This window comes from Peromyscus californicus, unplaced genomic scaffold (assembly GCF_007827085.1).
Source record: "Peromyscus californicus insignis strain IS unplaced genomic scaffold, ASM782708v3 Scaffold_13__1_contigs__length_99412109, whole genome shotgun sequence".
Taxonomy (NCBI): domain Eukaryota; kingdom Metazoa; phylum Chordata; class Mammalia; order Rodentia; family Cricetidae; genus Peromyscus; species Peromyscus californicus.
In genome coordinates this window covers 3,722,876-3,744,896 of record NW_026294424.1, presented here as the reverse complement: position 1 = coordinate 3,744,896, position 22,021 = coordinate 3,722,876, and the positions used below count along the sequence as shown (strand labels likewise).

The 22,021-nt window shown below is 55.3% G+C and overlaps 2 protein-coding genes across 3 annotated transcripts in view; both read left to right on the top strand.

Annotated features, from left to right (window-relative positions):
* The first annotated feature begins 708 nt into the window (after nt 1-708).
* Nucleotides 709-7,471, top strand: Hgfac (HGF activator). The gene is made up of 14 exons (XM_052735862.1): nt 709-822; nt 1,393-1,564; nt 1,670-1,766; nt 1,957-2,036; nt 2,673-2,795; nt 2,936-3,067; nt 3,258-3,368; nt 3,457-3,631; nt 3,865-3,950; nt 4,356-4,611; nt 5,629-5,768; nt 6,024-6,164; nt 6,251-6,399; nt 7,289-7,471. Exons 1-14 carry the CDS (start codon nt 709-711, stop codon nt 7,469-7,471), a joined length of 1,959 nt encoding a protein of 652 aa, XP_052591822.1.
* Nucleotides 7,472-15,731: 8,260 nt separating this feature from the next.
* The window catches only part of Dok7 (docking protein 7), a 33,255-nt gene continuing 26,965 nt past the window's right edge, over nt 15,732-22,021 (top strand). The window contains exons 1-2 of one of the 2 annotated variants that reach the window (XM_052736138.1): nt 15,732-15,984; nt 16,090-16,135. In XM_052736138.1, the coding sequence (XP_052592098.1) occupies nt 15,931-15,984; nt 16,090-16,135 (100 nt within the window). In that variant the 5' untranslated portion in view covers nt 15,732-15,930. The remainder of the gene's footprint in view (nt 15,985-16,089; nt 16,136-22,021) is intronic. The other variant, XM_052736137.1, reaches the window with a different exon arrangement.

The following is a 22,021-nucleotide window of genomic DNA, read 5'->3' as shown; positions in this document are numbered from 1 at the left end:
GGGATGCTCGGTATAGCCTTCCCAACTTGAGACTACCCACAGGGCTGGGAAAGCTTACCCAGCGTGCCCAGGCTGTGTAGTAAGGATGTATATCTTGGGGTCCTGGGTATCCCAGGTTTAGGACAAGTAGACAAACAGAGCAGCGGAAAGAGTTACTATTCCGGGGCCATTGGTCATAGCACTTGGCCCAGGGAGCAACCCTCTCCTCTTTAGAGCTGCTATGTGGGCCTGGGCAGAGAAGGCGCCCTCTACCCTGAATTGACATCTGCGGATTGGGGACAGTACCATCTCCACCTTAAGTCAGTGGCAGGATGGGAAGAATTGGAGCTCCTAGGGCCTTGCATGCAGGAGGTCCTGTAAAGGGTTCACAAACAGGAGTGGCCGGCAGTGTGACCAGGCAACCGTGCCAGGGAGGCCTGACCCTGACCTGCCCAAGTCACCCTGGAAGACTTCATGGAAGAGGCTGAGACTTGAAGGTGGTGTTGGGGCCAGGAGCAGTGCAAGCCTTCACTAGGGCACGACAGCTGCCCCAGCAGGGCAGGCAGAGCTGGGCAAGGGGTGGAGCCATGGCCTTGTCAGGACGATCCTGATAGGATGCACGTGGGAGGCAGGGTTAATCATTGTCATGTAGCCTTGACCCCACCTGCCCTGGCCACCTTCCCTGGCTACTCTGCTCCTGCTGCCCTTTACGCCAGCTCAGGAGGAGCCATGGGGCAGCGGGCCTGGGTTCCTAGCCCCTGTCCCTTACCCAGGCCATGTCCCTTCCTGCTGCTCCTGATGCTGCTGGTGGTGCCTCGGGGGGCCCAGCCCCAGGCTGGCAGGGTGAGCAATGACCCTCTCCCTAACAATGTGGCCAAGGGCTCCCTAGGCCCACTCAGGGTTCCTGGGAAGAGGCCAGAAATGGCCCCAGACTTGGGGTGAGGAGTGGGCTAGGGGCCTAGTGGGGTGATCTAGTAGGTGAAATTGTCCTTGGCACAGAGAGGTGGAGTGCTGGGCTAGGCTGACCTGGAGGGCTTGGAGGCCTGAACTTTTGGGGACCCCCTTGTTGCCTCCTGCATAGCCCAGGCCCTGTGAGTGTGGGGTCCCTGGAGCTTCTTTTGCATCTCATTGTTTGAGATGGGGTGTAGGAGACCTGAGTCCTTCCAGCTGTTCCTGTCCACCCCAGAACTGATTCTAGGGTTTAATCTCAAGACCAGGGTGACTTGGGGGCCTGTGACTCTAGGCTAGCTTGTCGAACCACTCAAACTTGGAAAGAAAGGCCAGAGGAGGTCTTGGAGACATCCGTTGGCCCTTGGACCTGTTCCAAGAAGGCTCAGACATATCTGACTGGTAGAGTCCAACTGTGAAGGACTGTCCGATGCTGACAATCATTGTGGCCCTTTGGGTTCCTAGAACTACACAGAGTCCCCAGGACCTAATGTCACAGCCACCCCTGTGACTCCCATGATCCCTGTGACCTCTGGGAGTGTCAATACCTCAATAGCAAGTGCTCCAGAGACAGAGACTGAGGGATCCCAAGGTGGGAGGCTCCTCCCTCCCTCCAGCAGCCCCCCTGGGGGCCAAGGTAGGTCAGACACTGCAACTGAGCAGCTGCTAAAGAGGAGTGGGGCATCATGGGGTAGGTACCCAGTGGGAACCCCTGTCCCCTGCCACGTCCAACCCTCCACAGTGCTCACTGAGTCCGGGCAGCCATGCAGGTTTCCTTTCCGCTACGGGGGCCGAATGCTGTACTCCTGCACCTCGGAGGGAAGTGCCTACCGGAAGTGGTGAGTGCCAGGGTGGGGAGGGGCTGAGGACCCCATCCAAGTTCCCACTGTGGACCTTGATGAGCCCTGCAGCTAGTAGGTCTCACTGCCAAGCAGGTAGATCTAGTGAACAGGTGCTCCAGGGTGCCTAGGCAGGGCTGGGTGGGGCTCTGGGCAGGGGCTCCATGTCATCCTCAGTCTGACCCTTCAGGTGTGCTACTACACACAACTATGACCGGGACCGAGCCTGGGGCTACTGTGCAGAGGCCACCCTGCCTGTGGAAGGCCCAGGTTGGTGTGTGGAGGGGCCAGCCTGAGCCCCCAGGAAGAGCTTTGACAGGGTGCTTGGGTTGAGGGTAGAAGGTTCAAACAGCAGGGTGAAGACAGTGGTGACCTGAGGCAGGGCATTCTGCACAGAGTGGGGTGTGGTCTGTGAGTATGAGCCTTCTGAGCCCGGAGGTATCTAGAGCCAGCAGCCCCAGAGGGCAGCATAGGGTGCCTCACCCAGACAGGACATGGCCTTTCTATACCCTGGATGGCTTTGGTGGCCATTGATGGTACTGGGGCGCCCTCTTGTGTTGAGGTTTATCCCTGTAGCCATACATGGTCCCTTGGACAGGCCCTGGGATAGCGCCAGGAGTCCAAAAGAACAAGCCATGAAATCTGTGGGTGTGCTGTCCCAGGGTACATGGAGGGGACCCTGTTGCCGGGCAGAACGTGTATAGATGTGTAGGGTGTGGAATGCAGAGCCGTGAGGCACCTTCTGAGATGCTGGGTCGGGGGCACTGGGAGGTGGGAACTTGCTCACCCAGCAACCGGGAGAGGGCAATATGAGAGTTCACCAGAGGCCCTTGGCAGGCAAGGGGTGTGGAGGGACCCCAAAGACCGCTGCCACCACCCATAATGTTCCCTCCTGCGTGTACCCAGCTATCCTTGATCCTTGTGCCTCTGGGCCCTGCCTCAATGGGGGCACATGTTCCAGTACCCATGACCATGTGTCCTACCACTGCGCTTGCCCTCCGGCCTTCACGGGCAAGGACTGTGGCACAGGTGAGGCGACTCGGGGGCCCAGGAGTGGAGCCATTCTGGGGGGCTGGGAGAGCAGCTGCGGGGTCCAGGCTGGGGTGGGTGGTGCCTGCCTGGGGGAGGGGCCCTGCATGGGTGCTGTGGGAACACTGTGTGATTTGTAGTGAGATGCTTTGATGAGACGCGCTACGAGTATTTTGAAGCGGGCGACCACTGGGCCCATGTGAGCAAGGCACAGGTGGAGCAGTGCAGCTGTATCGAGGGCCAGACCCGGTGTGAAGGCACCCGCCACACAGGTGTGTCATGGCCAGCTTCAGGGAGGCCTCGGGTACCGTGATATGTGGGGGTAGTGAGCTATATCTCTCTAGCAGGTGCGTCTTCCTCACTCAAGCATAAGGCTACCCAGTAAGGGCACAGGCAAAGACCTGAGCTCTGTCCCCCTATGAGTTCCTGGAGACCAGGTTCAGTTTCTGAGCTCTCCCCTAGCTTGCCTGAGCAGTCCATGTCTGAACGGAGGCACCTGCCACCTGATTGTGGGCACAGGGACCAGCGTCTGCGCCTGCCCACTGGGCTATGCTGGGCGGTTCTGCAACATCGGTGAGCCACTTTCTTTCTGGTCTTGTGGGGTAATGGTGTCAGGGGGCCTCACTGTGGCTTGGCCTCACTGTGCACACTGTGCCCGCAGTTCCTGCCGAACTCTGCATCCTGGGAAATGGTACAGAGTACCGTGGCGTGGCCAGCACCACTGCCTCAGGCCTGAGCTGCCTGGCCTGGAACTCTGACCTGCTCTACCAGGAGCTGGATGTGGATTCAGTGGGTGCTGCTGTCCTGCTCGGCCTGGGCCCTCATGCTTACTGTCGGTCAGCATCTCATGGCCACTGTGACTCATTCTGTGTGGGCAAAGGGTTGGACAGAGTGGTTCCCCAGACTCAGCAGGGGTCAACACTGCCAAGATGGCCAGTAACCTCTGCCTCTTGGGAGGGTGGGGCCAAGTGTGCCCAGCAGGGTCTGCAGAGCAAGCTCTGATATTGGTGGGGGTCCCCTCCCCCGTTGGACGTTAAGGTGGTAGTGTGACTCCCTTGTCTGCCTCCAGGAACCCAGACAAGGACGAGAGGCCTTGGTGCTATGTGGTGAAGGACAATGCACTGTCGTGGGAGTATTGCCAACTGGCAGCCTGTGGTGCGGGCACCCTGAGAGGTTGGGGGCAGAGTAGGGGTGGTGCTCCCTGAGGCCCCTCAGACTCAATGGCACCCTGTAGTTAGACCCTGGGGTGGTCAGCTCTCAGAGGCCTGTGCCCCAAGGCTGTCATGCTGGGAATAGCTGGCCGTCTTGGGTGTGTAGTGAGGTCCCAGACTGTAGAAGAGACAGAGCTCACTCTTTATCAGGTGATCCGGTCTTGCTAAAGCCTGTAGCCTGCATTATACTCTCCCCTTCTGTAGAGCAGGGGACAGAGGCTCCCAGGGTGACTGCTCAGAGCAGGGCTAGGCCTGAGAAATTGGGCTATGGGTCCAGTTAGGACCCCCTCTGGCTCTTCCCTGTCTCCAGGGAAACCCAGGGGTATGAACTGATGACCTCCACTCCCAGAATCCCTGGTCAGAGTCCAGTCCCAACCCCAAGAGGTCCTGGTGGCCCTGGCTGAGTCAGCCCCGACTGCCCGTCCGACCTGTGGCAAGAGGCACAAGAAGAGGACGTTCTTGAGACCACGCATCATCGGTGGCTCATCATCTTTGCCTGGCTCACACCCCTGGCTGGCCGCCATCTACATTGGGAACAGCTTCTGTGCTGGGAGCCTTGTCCACACGTGCTGGGTAGTGTCTGCTGCCCACTGCTTCTCCAACAGGTGAGCACAGTGGCCCGCCCTCCAGAGCAACCACCACCCAGCTGGCCCTCTGTCCCTTCCCACATGCTTACCCTTCCATTCTGCCTTCATCCACCCCTCCTCAGGGGCCACTCACATGCCACGTCCCTACCCTCTATCCCATGGGCTCCTACCCAGCATCAGCACACTTCCATCCTCTGCTCTGTTAATCAATTCTTCTGTTCCCCTAGCACGCCTTTGGTCCCACTGTGGCTCAATGCTTGTGCTGGGCACTGATGTAGTCATGGGGCATGAGGGCGGGGCATTTCCTGCAGCTGCCTTGGACACCTGTGAGGAGGAGTGGTGGTGTAGTCCTGGTGTCTGCATAGACCCTGCCTCTCCAAGAGCACAGTGGTGGGGTGGAGATCGATAAGGTGCCAGAGTTGGGGAGTATCCCATACACCTCCATGTGCCTATGTCTATGCCTATGCCTATGAGGCTAGGCCCAGTTAGGACATGTAGTAGAACCCCTGCTGCACAGCCAGGGAAACTAAGGCCCAATCCACTGAATGGGCTCCCAGAGTGAGGGCCCAAGGTCCACTCATGTCCCCACTCGGCAAGGCTGCAGCCCCGAGACACCAAGGCTGACCGGCCTGAGTAGAAAAGTGCCGGCAATTCCCCCTAGCTCCGAGTCCTGGGGGTAAAGCAGTTGCATCTGGGGACCCTACAGGCCAGGAGGCCAGGCTGGGGCAAGGTCTCTAGGCAGATCAAATCTCCACCCATGTGGCCTATACTCAGAGCAGATCTCACCTGAGGACCCCACTGGCTTATGAATGGAGTTGTCCTTGAAGACAGGGCTGCTGAGCCAGAGCCAGTGTGGCCCACCGTCCTTGTTGGTCTCGACTGCTGTCACATGGGTTTAAAACATCTGTGCAGACCTTTCCCAGGGCTGTGACTGTCTTGCTTGGCCATGACCAACAAGTACAGGACCAAGGTTGGGGAGGCCTGATAGTGCCGAGGAGAGGGTTGGGGGCCCACTCCTGCCGGCTTCCTGTGCAGTCCCCCCAGGGACAGCATCACAGTGGTACTGGGTCAGCACTTCTTCAACCGCACAACGGATGTGACACAGACATTTGGCATTGAGAAGTATGTGCCCTACTCCCTGTATTCGGTGTTCAACCCCAGCGACCATGACCTTGGTGAGCTCAGGGCCTCAGCAGGGTGGGGGTGTGGATTGTGTACCCCAAACCAGAGTCCAGACAGGGTAGGAGCCAGGCAAACACAAGGGGAAAAGTCAGAGGTCAGAGGTGCTGGAGGAATCTTAGTGTTCTTCTTTGGTCTCTTAGGCCACCAGCCACCTCCCCCCTTGCCCATTTCATGGGATTGCCTGCCATGTATTTCTATCGGGTATGGCTTCGCTGTCCAGGCTGACCTCTGGCCTCTCTCCTGTCCAGTCTTGATTCGGCTGAAGAAGAAGGGGGACCGCTGTGCTGTCCGCTCCCAGTTTGTTCAGCCCATCTGCCTGCCTGAGGCCGGCAGCTCCTTCCCTCCGGGACACAAGTGTCAGATTGCAGGCTGGGGTCACATGGATGAGAGTGAGTGGGGGGTGGTCCCCGGTGCCACCCTGGTGTGGGGCAAGGCAGTGTGAGCCTGCCTGCCCTGAGAGTGTGGTGCTCCACAGATGTGAGTGAATATTCCAGCTCCCTGAGGGAGGCACTGGTGCCCCTTGTTGCTGACCACAAGTGTAGCAGCCCTGAGGTGTATGGTGCCGACATCAGCCCCAACATGCTCTGTGCTGGCTACTTCGATTGCAAGTCTGATGCCTGCCAGGTAGGCTGCTGCCAGGCCCCCACCAGGACCACACAGATGGGGTCTTCCTGGGATTTCCTGGCCCCTAGGGAGCTCAAGGGTTAGCAGGGAGCCTGAGGGTGCCACTGTGGACTACCTGGCACTTCCTGAAGGACATCCTTGCAGGAGGAGGAGAACCGTCTAAACAGATGGGAAACTAAGTCAAAGGCAGGCCCAGCATCACACGGAGCCCAGATAAAGCCCTGCTGTCCAGGCCTCAAAGGCCACAGTTCTCTTGTGTACTCAACAATCAGTCAATAGCTAATGTTCATCAAGGGCTTCATAGACCAGGCCATGGTCATGGTTACATGTCAACCTGCTTCAACATGAAAGGGCTACTTTATGCCTTTAAATAAGTGAGGAAACTGAGTCTCAGAGAGGTCAAATCCCTCTTCTGAGGTACCACAGGTGCGAAGTGGCAGAGTGGGTGGGGCTTGATTCTGGGGTAATCAGGGAGGGCTTCCTGGGGGAGGGGGCTGTTGCACTTGTTCCATGAGATGTAGAGAAGTGTGCCAGGCCATGAGGAGGCATTTCTGGCAGTGCTACTGGCATGCTGGGGCCAAGAGTGTCCATGTGTTCCTCATGGAGTAGAATCAGAGCTGTGGGTTGTGGCGGTAAGAATACTTTTCCAATAGTTTGAGAATGAGATGCCTTCCTGACTGACTGGGGTCAGGAAGAGAGGTCACACTTCTCAGAAATGCCTGCCGCCTGTCCGCAGGCAGTCAGCCTTGAAAATCCTCTGTCTTCAGGGAGCATGAGACTCTTACTGGCCTCTTACTTCAGGACATTTGCAGAGTTGGAATCCCAGGTGCTCCTGAGTCAGGCTCCTGGCTGCTGGTGCATGGGTGGCTGAGCCGCGTCTCTGTTCCAGGGGGACTCAGGTGGGCCCTTGGCCTGTGAGAAGAATGGTGTGGCTTACCTGTATGGCATCATCAGCTGGGGTGATGGCTGTGGTCGACTCAACAAGCCGGGAGTCTACACCCGTGTGTCCAATTATGTGGACTGGATCAATGATCGCATTCGACCACCCAGGCGACCAGCAGCTGCCTCCTGAGACCCCGGCGGCAGCAGCGGGACTACCCACAGTTCCCTATCTACTACCAACAATAAAAATGTTTCCAAGGACCTGGCTTCACAATGGCACTGCCTCCAGATGGGCAGATCTTTGTGTCTAGCCTCCCCAAACCATGACTTGGGTCTTCACTGTAGATGATGTGGCTTCAGGGGTGGGGCCTGAAGCCAGCATAGCTCCTGAGTGTGGATAGGAGCCTTCCACCTCACAAAGATGGCCCCAGGGGCCAGCAAAGTCAGACTCCTTTAGGCCCTATACCAGGCCAGGGTCCAGGCACCCTAAGCATCCTAAGGCAGGACGTGGAAGCCAAGTCCAGTTCCCCAAGCCATGAACAAGGATGTGCACCTAGCTTCAAGATGGCAGCCTGCCAACAGCTTCCCATCAGCTGTGACAGCTCTAAAGGAGACCTGAGGAGCAGGGCCCTCATCTGGATTATAGTAATTGGCTACTGCTGGTACTAAACACATCCAGGCAGGACATGGAGCTAGCTTATTCTGGAAAGGATAAGATGGGGCCAGAGACAGTGGGCAGTGTGGTGGGGGAGCAAGGGACAGACTCGCTGAGCCTGTAGGCTGTGGGAGGAGCTGGGTATGTCTCAAGGGTCTTCAAAGTCTCTGGCATGAAAATTCATTACCAGCTGGGGAAGGGCACAGAGGTGCTGTAAAGCAAGCTGGGGCAGGTAAGGGAAACAGGTTAGGAGCCCCAGGTCAGCTGTCCCTATGAGTGCCCAAAGCAAGCACACTCAGAATGGGACACAGAGACCAAGCACATGGTTCTTGACCCTGTGGCCTGAGTTGGGGCAGCAGATGGCATCTTGTTCGGTGTCTGTAGCTGGGACCAGGTTTTCCCATGCCTGACCTCCCTGGGTGACCTGGGCGTGTCTTGCTCTCCCTCTGCAGCCTTGCACCTGTTCTTCCTGTGGCAGCCGGGTCTCCCCATGCTCTGCCTAGAGTCTGTTCAGTTCTGGGTGATGCTTCTGCCCCAACCCACCCAGAAGTCCTCAAGTGCCCAGCCTGTGGGCTCACTACCCACCCAGGAACCCTTCTACTGCTACCTGAAGTACCAGGAGGTTCTCTGTGGATGACATCTCACTCTCATGACATCCTGTGAGACTCTTGAGGGGACTGATCCAGCAGAACCTTCTCCCAATGCATTTGTCCTGGTCAGAAGGACCCAGGCTCCGCCAGGCCCTCAACTCGGGGCCTGGATAGTTTAGAACTGCATCCAGAGATCAGGATGGTGTAGTCAGACAAGATGAGTGTGCTCTACCCAGGCAACAGAAGCCTAGGCCAGCTGCTTGCTGACATTGGTCTACCAGTCCAGTGACCTTTAAGTCAACTAAGAGCTGGTGGAGCCGGTGGGCTGATTTAGATTTCTCTGGGTGACAATTAGGATGAGCCCTAGCCCAGTGTGACTGAAGTCGGCACAGGAAGAGAAGGTTAGGACACAGGTCCGCACAGATGGGTGAGGGTATTTGGATCTGGGGAGAAAATGAGCCAATAAACCAAGGAGAATGGCCCCAGGTGTGTGGACCTGCACCCTTCCACAGCTGTCCAGGGCTCTGAGTCACCCCTGGTCCTCTCATCTTGACCACATCTCAGATTGGTCCTACCAGGGGACCAGTCCACTGGGATGTGGCGGACACATCCTGCTTCTTTTGTTTTACCGTTTTGATCTATTTATGTCTCTGTGTGGAGTCTACTTATCATTTTTCTTATGTCCTTTAAATGACTGCTTTATAGACTCACGCAATAAGTTCTAGAGCATTCCCTTTTTCTTCAAAATTCTTTGAGATTCTAGACACGATTGGGATGATCTGCTCTCTGGAAACTGGTAGGATGCAGCTATAATTGTACTTGGCCTGGAATTTTCTTTAGGACAGTGTCTCCTGACTTGTGGTCTTAAACAGTTTTAGGATTCACTGGGGATCTTCTTTCTTCTGAAGCCTGCATCCTCCAAAATTTAGATTTTAACTATATCATTTTCTTGGGTTGTAACAATATGCCTAGAAGAAGCAAGTTAAGAAAAGAAGGGAGGGTGATCTCTGGTTCTCAGTTTGTACCTGTACAGTCCATTACGGCAGGAGGGCCTGGCCCTGGGAGCTGAGGCAGTCCACAGTCGGGAGGCAAAGAGAATGATGGCACTCAGTTCATATTCTTCCTTTAAAAATGATTTTATTATCATTTTTATGCGTGTGAGTATCTTTCCTGCATGTATGTCTGTGCACTATATACATGCCTGGTGCCAAGAGAGGTAAGAAGAAAGCATTGGATCCCCTGGAATTGGAGTTACATATGTTTGTTGGCCACCATGTTGGGTGCTGGAAACTGAATCTGGATCCTCTGACAGAGCAGCCCATGCTCTTAACTGCTGAGCCATCTTTTCAGGCCCTCATTTGTCCTATATTCAGTCTGGAACCTCAGCCCATGGAATGGTGCTTCCCACATTCAGGGTGGTTGTATTGGTCAGGGTTCTCTAGAACAATAGAACTTATAGAATTAATCCCCCCTCTCTATATATACATGCACACATACACACATATAAAGGGGATTTATTGGAATGACTTACAGGCTGCAATCCAGCTATCCAACAATGGCTAGCTGTGAACAGAAAGTTCAAGAGTTCAGTAACTGTCCAGTCCACCAGGCTGGATGTCTCAGTTGGTCTTAGTATACGCTGGAATCCAGAAGTGGATTCTAATGGCAGTGAAGGAATAGACTTGGACTTGCTGGCAAGGCGAGGGCAAGCAGGCAAAGAGCAAGAACTTCTGTCTTCCATGTCCTCAGGCTTCCAACAGAAACTGTGGTCCAGACTAAAATCGGATCTTCCTGCCTCAAGATCCGGATCAAAGGCATGTGTCTTCCTGTCTCAAAACCCAGACTAGAAGTGGATCCACCTACTTCAAACCCAGCAAAAAAGCCTTCACAGGTGTACCCTCTATTTCTGGTTTCCAGTTAATCCCAGATGCAGTCAAGTTGACAACCAAGAATAGCTGTCACAGTGGCCTTCCTTCCTCAGTTAAATTTCTCTGGAAATGAACTCACGGACATGGTGAGAGGTGCATCTCCTAGGCGATTCCAAGTCCAGTTAACAGTGAAGATGAACTAAGACAACTAAGAGCTGGAGAAACCAGCAGCGAATTTGTCTAAATCTCACTTTGATTGCCACAAAGGTGTGCATGGGTGTTTCAGCTCATTTTCTGTGGCTATAACTGACCATGGAGACCAGCAGCCCTAGTGGCTTTCTGTTAACCAAAGCCAACCTGGGAAGGAATGGATTCATTTCATTTTTTTCAGGTTGCCATCCACCATTGAGATAACCCAGTGTAGGATCTCAAGGCAAGAGAATGTAGCAGAAACCATGAAGGACCTCTGGTTACTACCTTGTCCTCCTTGCTGGCTCTGCAGCGCAGGCTCGTCTGCCTAGGGTTGGCACTGCCCACTCTGGGCTGGGCCCTCCTACCTCAATGAGTAGTTACGAAAATGCCTCAAGGCATGGTCACAAGCCAGTCTAATCTGGGCAGTCCTTCAGTTGAGGTCCCCCCTTCCCAGCTGACAATAGGTTTGTGTCAAGTTGACAGCTGGGGCTAATGATGACACTAGCTAAGTCGCAAAGAATGGAAGTTGGGGGTTCAAGGCTGTGGAGCTGGCATCTGCTAAGGCCTTGTGCTGCATTATAGCATGGAACAGGACATCACAGGGTGAGACAGAGCAAGCTGCTGACTCGGGTCTCGCCTCTTCTTTTAGGCCACTAATCCCATTAAAGGGCCCCATCCTTGTGACCTAATTTAGCCCCAATTACCTTCTACCTCCAGATATCAGAAACATGGAAATTTGAGGATTAGGTTACTCTGTCATCATTTGGAAGCTATCCCACTGGCTCCTGGCTTCCATTACTCCCATTGAGCAATCTGCTGTAACTTTTACTACCTTGTCCGGATGGTTTCTATCCTGTCTGATCTTGGTATGAAGCGCTAGGCATACGTGTGGAGGTGAGAGTGTAGCATTCTGCTTCTGTGTCTAGGCTCGTGTTCCCATAGGGGTTCCATGGCGGTTCAAGGATTTGGGTTTCATCTCTCCAGTGGTCCCAGAGACCCACAGGTCTTGATGTCCTCCACTGATAACTAATTATTTCAGAAGCCTTTCCTGTACCACAAGTGAACTCGGAACTCGGTGACATGAAACCACAGCTGTTTACTTAGTTCACAGTTCTTAGGGTTGATAATCTGGGCCAAGCTCTGCAGGGTGGGTTTTCTGTGTTGAGCAGAGGTCTCCATAGTGTAGGCTATGGAGTCATCAGTGGATTGTAGGCTTTTATACGTCAGGAGTGGATGGTTGTCGACTGAAGTCCAGGGTGGAAGGACCATTGGATCTCATCACCCAGCAGGTTGGCTTGGACTTGTTCACGCGACAGAGGCAGTACTACAAAAGGGGAAGTGGATCTGAGCTTTCCTTTAATCAAAGTAAGCCAGACTTAGAGGATGGAGAAGATGTCCGTGTCTTTGTGGGAGGGGGTGCATGGCCACATTTTAAGGGGTACAAGTGTAAGGAAGGAATTGTTTGCAGGTGTCTTAGGCCGTTTGTGTTGCTATAACGGAATACTCAGGACTGGATAATTTACTAAGAGGTGCATTTGGCTCACAGTTCTGGGGGCTGGAAGTCCACAAGTGTGGTTCTGGCGTGTGCTGGGTGTCTGCTGAGGTCTTATGCTGCAGTGTAATGCGGTGTAGGCCATCACAAGGTGAGATGGAGCTCCTCTTCTTGTAAAGCCACTAACTCCACCAAGGAGTCCCGTTCCCAAGATCACACTAATCCTAAGTAGCACCCCTAACACTATTAACTTAGGGATTTGAGTATTACTTTTCTAAAGGGTGATCACAGAGGACCACGTTCAAACCCACCACAGCTACTTTCTTACTCCGCTGCTGCTGCTGACGTTAGTTGTCTCTGTTGCTATGACTCAAAGGCTGTCATTAACAATCTGAACTGATCGGCTTACATAGAGAGCAGGCTCCTGGGCTCACCATTTTGGAGCTTTGGGCCCATGGTTGGCCTCATTTCTCTTGAGCCTGCAGTGGATGTATACAGCAAAGCAATCCACCCACTTGAAGGCTAAGACACAAAAGAGAAAGAGGATAACCCGGGGCCTGCTGGTGCCTTCATGGTATGCCCTGCCATGCCCTGAAGACCCTTCTCAGGCCTCTCCTCTTCCAGGTTCCACTACTTCCCAATAGCAGCAATAGGAGCTGGAGCCAAAGCTTTAACATGTGGCCTTGGGAGCCACTGCAGGTCTAAAGGGTAGCAGTTGCCCTGACAGAACAGACATCTAAGCAGGCAGCTCTTCCTCTTCTGCTACTGCCATGCCTGCTTTCTTTGCAGCTCAATAAGCCTATTTCCTTAAAAAAATAGTTCGGCCATTTAAGAGCCTGGAAATCAAGGGGCTGTCAAATTCAGCTCCCAGTCCTTCTAGCTTATGGACAGCTGCCTTTTTGCTGGGTCCTTCTGCAGATTTTCCTGTGTGCAGAGGAGAAAGCACTCTTTGGGATCTCTTTGTCATTTTATAAGGACACCTGTCCTATCAGATTAGGGCCCCATGTATGACCTCATTTACCTTAAATACCCTCATAGAGGCTCCATGTCTGCATGGTCACATGGGGGTGGGAACGTCAGCAAATGGCTGGGGAGCTGGGGGTGGGAGGATATCCAGTCCATAATACCCTTCCTCTCATCATGTGACTAGTGACAAATGTTTGCATGATAGCACAGTGCATCTCATGGCTGGGCTCAGAAGTGGTGGTCACTTCTCTCCATTTCCCCTGCTTAGAGTCGTCTGTACTGTTTCAGCCAGTGGAGGGGATAACGGGGATGGGACTAGGTGGACATGGGCCTTGGTGCTTGCCATAGTCTGTAGGAGTGTGTCTGCCCAGCATTCCCAATCACCTAGAGATGCCAAGCCAGGCAGGCCACCTGGTCCCACCCTCCCCTGTACCTGTAAACTGATCATCTGAGAGCCTCTTGCATATGTAGTCATCCTGGCAACAAACCCAGGTTGCAACAGGAAGCTCAGGCCACATGATGATGTGCATGCTCTTGCCCAGTAAGTGGCAAGTACAGTATCTCACTGAGGTTTGGCTGCAGGGCCACTGCGGAAACAGCGTCGTCCCGAGGTCATGGGGTGTGGTGGTGGTAGTTTAGCTGCCCACAGTGTCTAGCAGCAGCACTGTGGCTGTGAGCTCAGACAGGGGTGCAGCCGTGACCACAGCTGTAGGCTTCCTTAAAGCCTTGTGGTGTCCAGTGTGCAGCGGTGCCAGGCAGGGGTACGGGGTTGAGTGTCATCCTGTCTCACGTATGACTGTGCCTTCCTGTCATCCCACTCTTTCCAGCTGTCACCTTGAGTCTTCAAGAGGCTTGCCATCCATCCTTCTGGTCAACTGGCCATCCTTCAGTGGCCAGAGATAGCTTCCTCATGTAGAGAGCCCCAGCAAATCTGGTTGTAACATCTGGGGAAACTGAGGCACAGAGAGAGCCAAGGTCACAGAATTCTTGGCCAGACCACCTCTTTTTCTATGAGGCAGATAGTTCTTCCTGCCTTTCAGCAGCCTTGGTAACCACAGTACTGTCTCCTGGGCCATGTGGAGTGGGAGAAGGAAGCTGTTTATCCCTATGGTGCCCGCATTTCCGGGGCCACTGCGGGAGCAGGTGCAGCTGCCAGGCGTGGCTGGAGTTTGGGCCAAGGCCAGCACTTGGAATGCAGCAGGACGTGGCCCCTCCCTGCAGGGAAGAGCAAGTGCCAGGCTTCTGGGCTGGAGGATGTGGTCATGGCTACAACCCCCAACGGACTCCATACCGGCTGTCCTGAGCCAGTCCCCAGGGGCCTTCGATGTGTGGGGAGTATGAATGGGGCTCTGTGGCCAGCAACTGTTCTGCGGAAGGCACTGATGTCTTGCACAGGTGATGGAGGGTGAGGAACATACAGAGCTCCTTCCTAGACCTGGTAACTTCTCCCTCCATCAGGCCCCAGCAAGACAGCAGGAAAACATAAAAATCAGCCCTATGGTCCACTTAAGGTTCATCCTCCAGATTCCTGGAAGGGCTGTGGTAAGGGCTCCCAGGTTGACTACTGCTCTGGGGTCAGCATGTGTGGGTCAGACCTGGCCATAAGTCCTCCAACCACTCTGACCCTCAGCTTCTCTGTATGGAGCAGATTGGAAGCAGCCTGAGGAGTCTGTGCAGGATGGAGGAAGACTAACACACATCGCACAAGTGGAATACAGTTTGGCCATTAACCCCTTTCTACCTGGACCAGAGATCCTTGGGGCTGGGGATCGGGATGGGCAAACGCACAGGGCTCCATTGCCTGTCTGAGTTTATTTTGTTGGATGCAGTCAGTTCCCAGCTGTGGCTGTTCTCTGTCTCCTGGGGTGCTCCTAGGTCATGGGTCTTAAGGTGGTCTTATATCTGGGGAGTCCGTGACATAGGCCTGACAAAGCACTTTGCCTCCACAGTAACTTGGGGTGGCCATAGAGACCTTAATTGACCCTAGCCTGAGCAACAGGCTGAGGAAGAGAAAGCCAGAGGCTTGGAGGCCAGTTGGCCGGGCGGGGGGCGACTAGGCAAGGCTGTTGTGAAGCAGCACTAGGCCCTCCCTGATGCAAGGCTGGTGCAAGCTGGCTTTCAGAAGCGGGAGAGACCAGCCAGGGAGACATGGGGCAATGAGGTGACACAGTGGCCCCTGGTCCTGACGGCCACCTGCACAGAGGTCTGTTCTGCCAGATACTCAGTTGAAGGGGAGGGGACAAGACCTAAAAAGTGGACACACCCACCTCTCTGGGGGTGGGAAAGGCCTAGGGTCTGGGGAATGTCCCTGGCCAGGGATGTTCTATGTTGGTCTGTCATCAGGGGTGCCTTGTGGCTCCATGGGGTGGGGGAAGGGCAGGTGCAAAGGATGAAGCCACTGAACCCAAACTAAAACAGAGACTGAGCAGGCACATGGCCACAAAGCCTTCTGTGGAGTTGTCTTGGGACAGTTTCCTTCTTTTGGGAAACTGCCGCTGTCCCAATTTCTACCCGCCCCCCGCCCGCTCCCCCACCCCAGGCTGAGTTTCTTCTCTGAGAGACTTCTTCAGGTGGTCTTAGACAGCGGTCCGGAGACCTGGCAGGAGCAGGGCCGGCTGGCAGCCAGCTGGGTGCAGAGGCTGCGCAAGCCCACTGCCACCTATTGGCTTGCACTTTGCCAGGGTCTTAAAGACTGCGGCCCCGGGGCGCCCCGCCCAGTCTCCCGCGCATCCAGGTCCCCGTGTCGCTGCGCCCCGCCCGCCGCGCCGGGCCCGCCCTCCTGGCGCAGCCCTGGGCCCTCCCGGAGTTATTTTGAAAGTGACCCTGGGCTCGGGCGCCCGGGGCGCGCGGAGAGGGCGCGGCGGGCGGCGGGAACCATGACAGAAGATGACCGAGGCAGCGCTGGTGGAGGGCCAGGTCAAGCTGCGGGACGGCAAGAAGGTTGGGGCGCCGCGGGGGCGCGGGGCGGGGGCGCGCGCGGGTGGGGGCAGGGGCGCGGGGCGGGCGCGCGCGCGGGCGACCTCTCACGCTGTCCTGTCTCCGCAGTGGAAGAGTAGGTGGCTGGTGCTGCGCAAGCCATCGCCGGTGGCAGGTGAGCGGCCGGGCCGCGGGCGGGGCGGCGGGCGGCGGGCGGGTCGCAGCGAGCCGGTGGGACCCTGCGGGCCCTGCTGCGCGTGGCCGAGGTGCCAGCTCTCCCGAAATAGCCGCGGGGGAGCGGCTGAAACCCGGCCCCGCGGCGGTAACCGGAGAGTCGCAGCCGGTCCGGCGCCGGGACCCTGGGACCTGTCCACCCGCAAAACAGCCCCAATCAAGTCCCGAGTGTGGAGTTGGGGGCAAGGGAGTCCCAGCTTCTGGGTGAGCCAACCCCTTTCCTGGACCAGCAGAGACCCAGAGGGGTTGTGGCCTCCCCATGGAGCACCAAGCAGACCCCAGAGTGTTCCATGGGGACATAGGTGTCCTGGTGGAAATGCTTGCATCAGGAGCTCCCAAACTGCATCCCAGGCAGTGCCACGCTTCCCCAATCCCACCCTCTCAGGTAGGGCAAAAGTGGACTACTAGGTAGAAAGAGTCCTACTTTTGTGTCCCAGAAAGGTGACGTCTACTTTGTTTGGGGGAGACACACTTCTGGGAAGAGCGACTGGTACCAGGGTCTGTGGCCTCTGTATGGGGAGGGCCAGCAAGGAGCCAGGGCAGTTCGGCAGCTCCAGCCTGGAATTGCAGCTGTTTCAGGAGACAGGTGCCTTGGAGCTGGCCCAGGCACCCAGGGGTCTGTAGGGGAAGTTGGGTGGGGGCACGTGTTGTGGCAGCCTCACACGTGTGCAAGGCAGCCAGAGTGACTTCCAGGATGCTGGGTGTCTGTCAGCTCCCAGGAGGGGTGGTACAATGCACTAGCTGCTTTTGTGGTCAGTCTCTTTTTGCCCTGGCCTCAGCTGGCTCCCCAAGGGCCCTGGCTCCACAGAATGTTGGTGCCTTCATCAGTCCTTCAAGCCGGGACCCTCTGTGCCTCAGAGCCTGGGGGGTCCTTGTCCTTGGGTTTCCAGGATGTCTGAGAGAGGAAGATTGGAGACTGGGGAGAGGAAGGGGCCCTGGACACTGCCAGGCTTGGGGGTGTGGATCTGGAGAGAGGTAAAGGCCACAGGGAGTGTAAGAAGCTTTGATGAACAATGTGGCCAGAGTGTGGGACCGTGTTGGACTGAAGCATGTACAAAACACTAGAGTAGCTGGTGAGGGCTCATAGGGAAGGCTCCTGGGATAGATGCTACCCCCAAAGAGCATCCTGAGATATGCTCACTGACTGTTGGGATCCGAGAGCTTCCCGTGTGCCCGGCCGTGAGCAGGCCAGAGGCCGCAGGGGCGGGACTGGTAAAGGAACCTGGACTAGAAACTGCCTCCAGAGGAGGCTCTGAAGTTGGGCTGGGATTTGTTAGGGGCGGGAGGTGACTGGAGGGTGACCGAGAGTGGCGGATGTGGCCCTGCCTCTCTGGGCCTGTCCGTCCTGAGCCGGCTTACTGTCTCATCACCTCTTGGGCTTTGGGTGACTTCTTCCTGAGCTACACAGCCCATCGCCACCCCGCTGTGGCTTTTTCCTTCTGTCTCCCCGGCTTGTCCCATTGGAGACTGGCTCTTCCCTGCTCCACACATGCCCTCCCTCTAGATGGAGGCTGGCACCTATGTATGTCCTTGAGGACCTGTGGTCTGGACTCCGTTGGTCTGGTTTGGAAGGGAGAAAAAGGCCCTGTTTTCTTGTTCTAAGAAATCAAGGGATCCTTGGCTTTAAAATTGTGGCTTCTGTCATGGAGGCTCATGGGAGATAGTTGAGAGGGACCAGGAGGTTGGGGAGCAAAGGCTTCTTTGTCAGCATGCCCACGCTCCTGTATACCACCAACACTGGCAGCTGTCCTGTAGGAAGGGGTTAGCTGGCTGAAAGGGGGGAAACGTTTTTGATCAGAGGTGTGTTCCACAGTGCTAGATCTCTGGTAGGCAATATGAGCTCATGGAAGGAATTGGTTAAGCAAAAAAGTAAACATTGTAGCTCCTAGCCCAACCACTGGGCAACGGTGCCCCTAAGGGTAAGCTGATGTGAAGTTCTTTCCTGCAGGCCTGTCTCAGTGTGGGATTTTAGAGTGTGCCTGTGCCTGGCGAAGGATGTGCATCTGGGTTCCCCACTAGGTAGGACCTTCAGGAAAGGGGTGCTCTGGGTTCTGTCCTGGGCCAGCAGCTCACTGAGACAAGAACTTCAGGTCTCAGCCTCTCTCCTTTCTCAGTGGTATGGTCTTCTGTTGGAGTGTTCCAGACAGCCCATGGAGGGACCTCAGCAGTGGTTATACACAGCTGGACAGTCCATGGACGAGGACAGGCCAGGATAGCAGCCAGACCTCTCTCTTCGTGGGGCCATCACAGGGAATTGGAATACCTGGGTTCAAGGCTTGATTCAGCTCTTGTGCTGTGTGACCCAGGCAGCCATATCATCCCTAAGTGTCTTTGTCCTTAGCTGGACGCTCTAGGCTGGTCCCTGCCTGGCTACTCCCACAGCTGCCTGGAGGGTGACTGGGGAGGACAGAAGGTGGGCCTGGGTCTCAGTGCTGAGCCCTGGCTGCTCCATGATGTGCACATTCTTGGGGACACCCATGCCTATGAGTCTCTCTCACTTACGTGGCACAGTGGATATGGTGTCTTCTCTAAGATAAACTTCAGGCCTGGGGCCTCACACTCCATCTTGTCCCCATACATCCCAGGCTCAGGCTAATCTCAGGCTGCTGCTTGCTCCAATCCACAGCACTTCTGAGGGTACTGCCTCAAGGTCACCGTGCCCTCTGGGGCTAGCTCCACCCCACAGTCAATGCTACTCTCTTCTGCCTTCTCCCAGCTCCACCCTCCCTGTCTCCTGTGGCCTCCAGGCCTGGTCACTCTGTCTTCCCTGTAGGGTGTCCCTCCACCAGGAGGCTTCATCTCTGCCCGTCCCTCCTGCCCTCTGCATGGCCCTGAGCCCTGGCTGTGAAGGCCTCTGTGAGCTCATGACAACTCCATGGTTATTTTTACATCTTTAGATGCCTTCCAGCTGCCTGCCCACATGGCCATTCAATGTCCAATGGGCTTCTTAGCCTCATCCGTCTAGGAAAGACCCTGGTCCCAGCTGTATCCCAGAAAGCCCTCCCCAGGCATCCTCTTCCCATGGCATCCCAGGAGCCATCCTCTAGTCTCCACTGGCCTCCTGCCAACCTAGAGACAGTCCTGTGGCTCCTGCCTGGAGAACTGGGGCAGGTTCAGAGAGCTGGTGTTGGGGCTGCTTCTTCCTATGCTCCCAGGCCCAAGGTATCCCTTAATGGGACAGGAGTGTCTGAAGCTGTGCTGTCACAGTGAGTCTATTCTCTGTGCAGTAGCCACGGCTGGGCCAGCCTTCTGTGCTCAGTACTCTTAGAGCTAGCTTCTGGGCACCAAGTCTTCCTGGCTCACCTGCCTATGACTCCATCTTCTTATTCTCTTGGCCCTTCAAGTCTCTCTAGAGACCTCTGGGCTTTTGGCCTAACTGTTTCCTATGAGGCTGCTAAGCTGGGTCCTTGAGGGTTCATTTATTTGCTCATCCCCGAGGGGTTCCACACCCGCCACACACACACACACACACACACACACACACACACACACACACACACACCACTCAGGAGGGCCCCGTCCACCATCTTGTTACCTGTTCTTTTTCTCCATATAGTACAGTTAGCTGTTGGCTTGTATGCCCCAGTGTCTCTTTCCATTGGTCCAAGTTCATAGGAGATGGGACTGGGTGATAGCAGGGTAAGGGTGGGGCATGGGGGCAGTTGCTGTGTACTCAGGCCCACCTTGAGGGGCCCCTTTTCAGCTATCCATCCGGTTGCCTCCATGCACAGGCCCATGGAGCCACAGCCAGAGGCTGAAGACTCTGGTGGTAGCCGTGGCTTCTGCAGCCAGTTCAGGAGCCCCTCCTGCAGCACTGAATGCCACCCTGTCCTGTTTCTGTTGAACATGCAGATACTGTCCTGAAGCCTGTGTTAGCCTCTTGAAACTGCAACTTGGAAACCCAGGCACCACAAACCGGCTTCCAGTATCAGATGTTCATCCTTGTGCAGGTCTAGGGGCAGAAGAGTGAGATTAAGCCATGGCAGGGCTAGATGCTCACTGCCTTGTTTTGCTCCTAGTGGCTCTGGGTAGACTTGACTTAGACCTTATGGCTTCACCCCCTGCCTGTGTCCATGTGGCCTTTCTCATGCCTCACCTTCTGTCTCATCTGAGGGTATGTCAGTGTCCCCAGGATAACTGAGGAGGTTGTCTCCCAATCCGCAGTTTTGATGTTCCCCCCGCACACACCCCCTCCAGGCTGAAAGTGACCACCATTCAGCCCCCGTAGATGGCAGGAAAGGGTTCACTGATTGTCAGTGTCCTGAGGCACAGGTTGAGAGTTTGTGTCCCCAGAAATCAGATAGATTGAGGGGTGGCATCAGTCTACTAGGGATAAAGTCTCAGGGTCAAATATGGGGTCCTTCTTTGTGGCTCTTTAAACCAATCAAGCATCAGACTTAGCACCACTTGTGGAAAATTCTACCCTAGGGTAGAGATGGGCCAAACCCAGCCCACTGCCTCCTTCTGAGTCACCAGAAGCCTCCACAGCCTCTCCATGCTGCGTTGTGGGCTTAGTGAGTTGGGTGGTTGTGATGGAAGCCGCCATCCCTGTGCAGCTAAGGTATTTACTGTCTGGTAGTTAAAGAAAAGCTTATCGACACCATTCTTGATCCTATCATTGGGAACATTGGCTTTCTGAACAAAGAGGGTGACAATCTGCTGTCCCCGAAGCAGCAGGCTGTTCCTGGCTGAATGCTAGCCTCTCTTCTGTGCTAGCTCAGGTAGAGGTTGAGCTACCATTGGAGCTTAAGGAGTCAGACAAGGACGTAGATGCTGATCTTGACAGCTGTGCTGACGGATGCTGGAGTTGCAGAGGTGGAGTGGGATGTGAGGAGGATGGTCGGGGGCTCTAGCCTGAGGGTGGTTTGCAGATGAGTACTGGAGGAGACTGAGAAGATACCAGGGTGGCAGTGCCGAGGCCTGAAGGACAGGCAGGTGTATGGACCAGGCTGGGGTGGCTAGTGTGTCTGTTGGGTGGGTAGCAAGGTCAGCCTCAGCAGGCAGCTGCAGAAGCAGGACATTGGCTCAGATGCTTCTACCATCAGGGTGGGTTCTCCAGGGATGAAGGGTCTGGGACTCTGAGTCCTGCCTGCCCAGGGCCTGAGAGGTAAAGGGAGCCAGGGCTATTTGGCCACGGTGACCCGGTCATTGGTACACACTGGCACATCTCACGAAGATCAGCGGACAGCCAAGTAGACTGCAGCTGAAAGTGAAGTGGGAATGCGTGAGCACATATTAAGCGCCCAACACATGTGGGGTCTTTACACCTTCCCACATTTGGTCCTCAGGGCATTGGTTCAGGTGGGGTCCTGCAAGATGAGGACATGAGTTGACAGGTGGTGGGGGGGATGTCATCTCCCCTGCCATCCTGACACTGGGGACACATAGGGCCTTGACTATGCCCACCCCCATTATTCCTATGATTTCTTTTGTGGATCCCCAAGTATGTCCCTTGGGTTTTCATTTCTCAGGTATGTTTGGGGATGCTTTTGAGGGACACATTCTGGTTTTGTTGCCTTGTTGGATTTACTTCCCTCTGGGCCCTGTTTATTGCTTTGTGCCAGTGAATCTATCATTCAGGCTTTCTCACCTGTGTCTGAGAGAAACTGAGCCAGAATCCCTGAGGTGGCAGGTGGATTTCTGCAAGTTTTTTTTTCCCCTGATTGGGAAGGATTTCCCATTTTTTATGGTTATAAATAATGGACAAGTTCCCAAACAGTAAGTGGAAGCCCCCACCCTGTTTGTTTGTTTTAGCAGAAGGAAGGGTTTATTTGGGGCTTATGGTTCCAGAGGGATAAGAGTTCATTACCGCATGGTGGGGAGCATG

Coding starts and splice junctions, on each gene's coding strand:
- Hgfac (XM_052735862.1), top strand. CDS start 709: ATGGGGCAGCGGGCCTGGGTTCCTAGCCCCTGTCCCTTACCCAGGCCA. Junction 3,632..3,864: donor GGCCCTCATGCTTACTGTCG/GTCAGCATCTCA, acceptor GTCTGCCTCCAG/GAACCCAGACAAGGACGAGA. Junction 5,769..6,023: donor CCCCAGCGACCATGACCTTG/GTGAGCTCAGGG, acceptor TCTCCTGTCCAG/TCTTGATTCGGCTGAAGAAG.